This window comes from Serinus canaria, chromosome 1A (assembly GCF_022539315.1).
Source record: "Serinus canaria isolate serCan28SL12 chromosome 1A, serCan2020, whole genome shotgun sequence".
Classification (NCBI taxonomy): Eukaryota; Metazoa; Chordata; class Aves; order Passeriformes; family Fringillidae; genus Serinus; species Serinus canaria.
This window is the reverse complement of record NC_066314.1, coordinates 20,703,900-20,713,000: the sequence shown is the minus strand read 5'-3', so window position 1 is coordinate 20,713,000 and position 9,101 is coordinate 20,703,900. Positions and strand designations below refer to the sequence as shown.

At 35.6% G+C, this 9,101-nt stretch overlaps 1 protein-coding gene across 4 annotated transcripts in view; it reads right to left on the bottom strand.

Moving 5' to 3' along the window:
* Positions 1–529: 529 nt before the first annotated feature.
* POT1 (protection of telomeres 1) overlaps positions 530–9,101 on the bottom strand; it is a 60,114-nt gene continuing 51,542 nt past the window's right edge. For all 4 annotated transcript variants that reach the window (XM_050970063.1, XM_050970062.1, XM_009086794.4 and 1 more), the window contains 4 exons: positions 7,130–7,224; positions 5,575–5,666; positions 3,380–3,485; positions 530–2,375 (listed from right to left, as the gene is read on the bottom strand). In XM_050970063.1, coding sequence (XP_050826020.1) covers positions 2,263–2,375; positions 3,380–3,485; positions 5,575–5,666; positions 7,130–7,224 — 406 coding nt within the window. In that variant the 3' untranslated portion in view covers positions 530–2,262. The remainder of the gene's footprint in view (positions 2,376–3,379; positions 3,486–5,574; positions 5,667–7,129; positions 7,225–9,101) is intronic.

Here is a 9,101-nt window from a genome sequence, read left to right as displayed (position 1 = left end):
TATTAACATTTTAGAAACTGAAACCACACACTTGGTCAAGAAACTCACCAAAGGAAATATGACTTTTACTTGTAAATAAGAAAATTAAAAATAATGGCTAGAAGTCATTGTTGCCTGAGATGTTCAACTTCCAGAAACCAGAGCCTGCAGGAGCTGCACGTTCAGGACACAACAATCTCAGGATTTCACCCACCAGTCAGACACCCACAGCTCTCAGCACTGACCAGCACAGGTAACTAAGGCCCACGTCCCACCTCAGTGATTTCCACTGCTCCATACAAAGGCTGCCAAGGAGAGCCATTTGTAAATGTCTATCCAGTAATTCCTTTCTATACAGTGATCCTTAGTATGAACGAATATATAGTTATTCTTTTATTTCTATGCATTACATTTAGAAACAGAAACATGTACATTTTAATCCAACAAACTATACATTCATTTGGAGCATTATGCTGGATTAAGGCTACTGATGACTAATTTTTCACAGTTATGAAATTGAAATAAAAGTCAAATACAGGAAAAACCTCACTATTTGGAGAAATCTTTATTAAACATTTTAATACAATATTCAATAGTAAAAAATAACGTCATGCATATGTAGAGATTTTAGGCAGGGATCTCAGACAAGGCATGTGGTGAAACTGATTTATTTTACACTGAAGTTCAAAAACATCTTTTTATTTATTCCTTTATGAAGACATGTTTAGAAGAATGTACAATATCAGTATCTTTCACAGTTGTTAACAAAAATCTAAAAACAGAAATTCACATTTCTGACCCTATATAAATAAAAGCAAAGATTTCCTTCAATTTAACTTCTAACTTGTAAAAATATCTAGGTATGGCCAGTGTCCAAAGTTTTATAATATTCATTTGCTGTAATTATTTTCTGTTAAGGCACTTATGCACAAATTCAAGAAAACATTCTTAAGTCAGTAGACTCTGATAAACTGATGGTTCAATTCCAGAATATTTTTATTTTTAAGAAATTTTTAAAGGAAATATGCACTCACCACTTTTAATATTGGTTGTCCCTATACACAGATCAATAAAGAACAATATCCTGGCTTATGACATATAAACACAGTGTAATTTTTACAGTAAAAGAAAATTACCTGAGGATACATGATGAAATTTTAATACAAACTGCATAATCTATTAAATGGCCCTCAAAAATGAAAAAAAAAATAAAATGTCAACTACTATAAAAATAATGGTCTACTTACAAATATTGCATCTTGCTTCTGAAGTTCTTTAAAAACAGCTGCTGTAAATACTAAGTAATTTTGCTCTGATGGAAAGCATTTGATTTGACAGGGATTTCTACATTAATTATCCTTAGAGAATCATGTCCTGAACTTGTCCTAGAGACTTCTGAATGCAAAGTAAAACCACCACATAGTTTTCCAGTTCAGCAGAATTTTCAATCCATGATAGCAACAGATCAGTTCTGTATCTCCAAATTTAGGCACACAATCTGATTATTTAGGACAGAAAGGCAGATCAAGCCTTTGAAAATACAGATCCAGCGAACAAACATGCAAACAACTTTGGTACCCAACAAGACCACCCCAGAATCATTACCATCTATCAAATATTAATACTCATTTTGCAATTTTACACTATCTTACTTTTGTGATTGCCTTTAATTTTAGTGATAATCACTACATGGTCATGGTCACAGCCCCATCAGAATCTACAGTCACTGGTACATGTAGCAGTTACCTGAGTGTTACTAACAGGAGGAGTTTGTCTAAATGCACACATCAGTACAAAATCAAAGAAGCCTCTAAAAACCAACCTCTCTGTCAAACTGAGAACAGTAATACTGGCTTCCACAAAGTAGTCTGAGTTTACTAAAGAGCTCTGTATCTCTGCTTCTGGTGACATAATTTAATACAAAAATGAACACACAGCATCATCATGAATACATTTTTTGGAGCAAAATTCAAGAATTGAGAGTAACCTCACCACTGCCTTTTTGAAGGATAGATGGAAAGTAGATTGCTTCAATCAACCTCAGCCAAGCAGCTTCCAGTGAAAAGCTTAACACGCCCACTGGCCCTTAGATTACAAAGTTGTATGCCAGGAAAATAGCAAATATATCAAAGTACAATTCCCTTTCCCATAAACTAAAAATTCATAAAAATAAGCTGAATTCCTAAGAATGGAACAAAGATAATTTTTTTTAATACAGTCTCTGATCCCAGCTCCCCACAGAAACTGGGTCTTACTGGATTACTTCCAATCAGCAACACATGACTATACAACATCTTCAGCAACTGTGGTGTCAAAAATTTGGTAATAAACTTGATTTTTCACTGTGTCTCTGACATTATAGGACTTGATGAAACATTCCAGCCACGGCAAGTCACCTACCAAGAAAAGCCAAATTACTGTTCAGTAATAATTTCTAATTTTTATAGAAGGCAAATATAACTTGAGCAGGATATTAACTAGGATATCTAAGTGTATACAATAGTTAATATGAAGAAAAATTGTTAACTTTGAAATTCCAATTGGTATCTTTTAAGTTTCCCACAAGATCTGAAATGGTGTTCAGTGACAGTGTTCCGAGACTTGTCCTCCCTGCACCAGCACTCCACAAAACACTTGGACCCAGTAGTCGTGCCACAGTATAAAATACACATATGTAAAGACATTCCAATAAGAAAATTTCATTTCCACATGTCTCAATGAGAAAATTCTTTACAATCTTTATTACAGGACAACTTTTTAAAAGTATGGCAAAGACTCCAGGGTGATTGCAGTGGTCACTGACAGCCATGTACTTGGAGCATGCTCTGGAAGTTGGAGCTGCATCACACATCCATCTACCTTGGACATGTGTAATTTAGGCTGAGATAATTTCTGCCACAACACATACACTGCACAAAAATCTCTGTAAATGGATTTGGATTAAGCATTGCTCAATTTCCATGGATATTTCCATTGCAAGGGATGCTGTAAGTCAGTATCAAAAGCAGGATATCACCCAAAGCATGTGCTTTGGGAAAAGGAAATTTCCTTTCTGTTTTCCCTAAAATGCTGTGACATTCAGTATGAGGGTGTTCTGGTTAACTTCCATATGAATACATATGAGATGGCATGTTAGTGGCTATTCACACACCACTGCATGCTGCATGAGAATTTAATGAACCATTTATTTTCTTTCTCAGAGGTAGAGTTAATATGAAAGACGTGCTTCAGAACAAATTAACATGAACCCTGCTTTCAGGCTCCAGCATTTTCCTGTACTGAGTTTTGCCTGTGCCTAAGTTGAATTCTATGACTTTTCATATGCAATAGCAGATTGAAAGACTGCTTTCCTTTCCCCCCGCCCCCCCCACCCCCCTTTTTAAAATAACAGCAAACTGACCTAATTTTCTTCCTGGAGGACAGAGAGCATTCATGGTCATCTGCATCTTTTGCTGAAGAAAATTACTAGTTAAGATTTCAGAGGCAGGAATTTGGAAAAACTTCTCCTGAAAGAGAACAGAAGAATATGAGGTGTTGAAAGAGCTGTAAAAAAAATCACTGATTTTTTACAGAACCTTGATTGCATGGTCTTTTAGGAATTTAAAAACAGATACCACAGCAGAAGAATAGTATTATTTCAAAAAACTGTTTGGATTCAGAAAAAACCCAAGCTGTCTGAAAAAATTAATGCTCTTTTTTTCAGTACCTCTGACTATTTAGGGATTAGAGTCACCCAGATAGCACATATGTCAGTCTCTATACATAACTGGCAGATATTCCTCATGGACCTCCACAACCAGACAGTATCAGACAACGGTAGGGCCAGAGAGGATGGTCAGTCCCCCTCAACAGTCCCTCACATCATGAGAGGAACAAAATCACTTGAAAACAAGGGGCACTGCAACCTGGCTTTGTATTTGTGGAATTCTCTTAATGTGAGTTTCATTTGCTGGCAGTTTTAGAAATTATGGAAATAAGGCTTATACTGTGGGGTACACTTCTGAATGGAGACAGAAAATAATAAATGACACATTAAAATGTTAAATAAACATTTTTTGTGTATTTTTAAACTACATACATTAAGCATGACTGAAAAAACTCCAAGTTTGGATCTCTAAAGGCTCATCATCTTATAACTTCCCATACTGAGCTAAGGTTTTTGGTAGTAATTTCTCATTATTGTTAAAATACACAAATACAGAATAATCTGCCTCTGTATAATTTTTGTGTGACATGCAGTAGCAAAAATGACACAGATAACTTTCTCTTCTCTTCTCCCTCTTCAGTCTTCTTCCAACTATAGAACTTTTTCATTTTTTCCTTCACTGACTTTTCCAGTAAGGAGGAGAGGAAAGAAAAGCACTGTGTTCTTATGGAAGCACAACTGGAAGCTAATGTAAAGCTGCACTTCAAAGCAGACCAGTTCCTTCTCAAGTGGTGCTGAAGGACCAGAGTTTAGGTTTGGAAACTCTTGGCTTGTCTTTGAAGTACCACCAGCAGGAATGCGAGCAGCTGGCACTTCAGAAGAAACTGTAGGTATTTTCCTGCAGCTAAATTGTAGTACTGAGCAGTATCTGCTAAGAAAGTGAGCCACCCTGAAGTAAAAAGTTTTGGAATTCTGCATCAAGAGATGGTTTAAATCTTTTCCCCCGACTTCATTTTGCCATTTTATTTTTCTTGGTATAAAAAGGAAAAAGGACAGTAGAAGGAAAAGATGATTGGCTGAAATCGGGAATTGTAGTCTTTGATCTCCTTTGCTGTTAAAATACCATGTATTTTAAGAAAGAACACATTTTTTCCTGATATTATTTTTACTTACGCTATTAAAATTAAACAAGGAAGAGTATTCTCTTTAAAGTCCCAGTCAAAGTAATTTAATATAATGGTGGAAAATGTGCAGATATATACACATTAAACAACACTACTGTGCAGAAAAAAAGTCCCACTAAATTCTTTTTCTGCTCCATTTTGTCACACCCATATTGCCATGACAGGAAAACCATCCAGTCCTCAGTGTCTCAGGTAGCAGGAATGGGCCTAAGTTGCTTCAGAGAAAACTGAAGATTGGTTAATTCTAAGGTTAGTAAAGTAATTGTAAAAACTACTTCTGAACTCCAAGATAAATCCCTGTACAGATGTAGCTGCCTAGGGAAAGAGGGCCTCCTTACTTCATGATCTTCTGAAACAAAAAAATCAAGGATTACTTAATGGAGAGATTCTACTGAGAGTTAAAAAAAAGAGGTGATGAAATTTTAAACTGATGCAGAAGTTAGCTACATAAATCCTGAAACATTCCTATCATTCACACAGCATTCAGGCTGCATAATTTGACATTGCCAGTAAAAGAGAAATTCAGTCACAGGTATATATAAAGTTTATGGAAATACAAAATAACCTATCTTCAAGTGTCAGTTTTGTCTTTATGCTTTAACATTCTATACTCTGTACAGTATTAACTTATAATACTGTAATTATTCCCACAAAACACAGTAGGTTACATAGAATGAGTATTTGTGCACATACATTTGCCATTTTAAAAACAATTAAATCCAAACTCTCATCATTTGTAGAGTCTCCTTTTCCTAATTTACTTACATAATCAAAAAGGTATGCATTTAGTGATCCTGTTTCATCAACCAGTGTAAACTTCATAATAAAAACATACTGGAGCAGTTCAATACCTAAAACTGAAGAAAAAAAAAATTGATATTTCTCTGAGAGGATATGCAAGGTAAACTGTAACAACTCAAGCTGACAATATACCTTTTTTAATAGTAACTGACTGTAAATACTGTCATTACAAGTATAAATTAACAGACCAAAACACAGAGGCTCTGCTGTCTGATAGCAAAATGTCATTTATCTCTTGGGGCCACACTGCAATTTTCCTAGAAACACTTTAACAGATGAGCCTATAAAAACACAAAGATTTTTAAGTACTTATTCCCATGCTAGTGAACAAAAAAAAGCTAATGTTTGCTTAGATCTCAGATCCGACCTTAGCAGGAACCTCCTTTTCTGCATTCTTTTATCCATGGAAGATTAAAGGAGAGGTGCTCTTAAGTCAGTGGTAATAAGAATTCCACCTGAAAACTATCTTCTGCAGAAAACAGATTATTTGATATGATGTAAAAAAAAAGCTACCAGGCTTGTTCAGAAAAAAACTTTGCTGGCAGTTCTGAAAGTATTCTTACTCTGCATCAGTCTTTTCTGGGTACACCTACTTAAACTGGTAGTCATTTTATGTTCAACTGATCTGACAGACTTGCAGGTTTATAATTTAGCCTCAAAATACAGCTGATAGAGGAAAAATATACATAAAATAGTGTAATTGTCAGAAAGCATTAATTAATATTGTTTCCATTTTGAGAAATAAATCTCAAGCTCTGGCAGTTAAATATTACTTTACAGTTAACAGGATACAATTAGGAAAGTTTATTTAAGATAATCACTGTATTGGTCAAATAGTTTTATTCTTTTAGAAAGTGTTTACCAACTTATATACTGCTAGATATTCAAACTTAGTATGTTAGAACATGAATTTATAAACATGAAAATATTCTTTTTTCTTAATGTGTTGTAAAGTTTCAAACTCCATTTCCATCATTTTAACACGTTGACTGCATCCAGTAACATAAGGAACACATGAAGCACAGAATACACATAATTGTTGTGGAATAATTCCTTTTGTTTGAGTATTATTTCTTGCAGACTCTCTGGAACATGGATTTTACAGAAAGTAAGTCTAACTTGTGTGAGTCATTAAATAAGACTGTCTTTAGTTCAGGTCAGAAAAACAGTAGCTACAGAAGGAAAAGCAAGATTAACTTCAAGGACTACAAGTACATACAGTTTAAGGGTAACATCTACAATCAAAAATTCCTGACTTCTGCACTAAACTAAGCGTTACTACTGATACCAATGGTAAGAAGAAACTAGTCAACACATAAAATCTTTATATTCATACTGCAATAGCTCCATAAGTAATACATTATTTCAACTGGTATAAGGTGAATGAATTTTACAGCACCATATTCAACATGACCATAATTACATACGTTCTGTACAAAACTGGAAATCAAACCATTTCACATCAACAATTCAGAATCAAGGCACAAAAGTATTTCAGGACAGTATCACGTCAGCTAACCTTGTGCTATTTCAGTTGGTTCCCATGATGGTTGCTGTTCTGCTGCAATGGAATTTAGATTCTTCACAGGCTTTGGAGTTGAACACTGCTTGCACCTAGCATTTAAAACAAGATACTGAGACTAACCAAACACTGATTATTTGTACTAGAAGTGTTCTACACAGATAAAACCAAAACCCTGATTTTGTTACACTGTGGAAGTGCAGAGGTATTTCTATTGCTTGAAGTAACTATTTTACCAGACACACAGCTTTAGAGCACAACAAACCCCTTAATGCTGTTTTTGAACTATCCATGAGGAGAAACAGATCTGGAAGACAACTTCAGTGATTAGACAGGAATAAAACTGTACATCAAAGCTGAGAGAGCTGGAGTTTTTCAGCCTGGAAAACAGAGGGCTCTGGGCAGACCCTACTGTGGCCTCTCCATATAAAGGAGCTTATGAGAAAGACAGAGAGAGAGACTTTAAACCAGGGCCTGTAGTGAAGAGCATGGAGAAACATTTTTAAACTGAAAGAGGATAGATGTAGATTGTGCAGAAAGAAGAAACACTTTACAAAGAAGGAGCTGAGGCACTGGGACAGGCTGTCCAGAAACACTCTGGACTCCTTATACCTGGAAGTGTCCAAGACGAGACTGGATGGAGCTGAGCAACCTGGTGCAGTGCAAGGTGTCTGTGCTCAAGGCAGGGGGTTGGGTTAGATGATCATGAGAGGTCCCTTTCAACCCAAACCATTCTATGATTCTAAAATCACTACATTGCTAAACATATGTTCATATGCCTCTACTGCTCACTTTGTAAAAGTAGTAATGAACTTGTAGCACACTCTAAACCTGTTACAGAGTTACAGGAGAATTTTGGCTTTGCCTATGTTGAGAATATTAACTAAGAGTTATTAAACAGTCTATTTTATTCCTGGTGTATTTACATCAATTCTTATAAATTTTACATGTGACGTAGCAAGCTAATGCTGCAAGTGGATGGAAATATTGAAGAACTGTTTTATAAGTTGCTCCCATTTACCTCAAACAAAACTATTTGCTCCAATTAAGCTTCCATATTAGTATATTATAGTTAAAAGTTGAAATAAATATTATCTTTTAGAATGATACGCGAAGCATGTTTTATAAAAATGAATAAAAACTGCTTCTGCTTAGGTGATATAGTCAAGTCACTTTTTTCCTTTAAAAAACCTACTCAAACTCCAATAAACTAACTTAACAGTGAATTTTGCTTTTTATATTCAGTGTGCCTATGTTTATTTTTATATATAAATGAATATACATGCAAATACACACACATATAATTCATTCCACTGTGCAGAATCTTTTCTAAACTTTGCTAAGTATACGCCACTGATAAAAACATGCATGAAACATAGCTCTGAAATGTCAGCATATTTGTAAGGTTCCTTCCTAAGTATCTTATAAACCATTTACTTTTATAGTCCAACCATTTGCAAAGAGAACAACGTCTGAATGTGAGCTATGTATAGCTGGGGAAATATTTGGATATGGATTATGAAAGTACAGGTAGAAATACTTTGTATTGGTGAAGATCCTGTCCCAGTAGGAGTACCCATACACTGCCTTTATTTAAAAAAGAGCAATATCTGTAAAGGTCAAAACTATATATGACAGAGAGAAACAATTATCTGTATTCATTTTATGGATGGCCCCTTATGGGAAACTTTAGGGTTCACAGGAAACATGGAGTATTTCTGCACAGAAATGTTTTTACTGCCTGCAGACCTAGCACAGTGCCCCACTGCATGGTGCTCTGCCTGAACTGCTGAGAGAGAGGACTCAGTAGCTTGCATGGAGGAGACTGGTATTTCTGAGCTCAGCAGCTGCATGCTGCTGGGCACTGGGGAAACACACTGCTGACTGCTCTCACTCAGCAGGAACACGGCACTGCATGGCAGATCACACAGACCAGACCTAGGTGTGGGTACTGTATTCCACAGCTTTG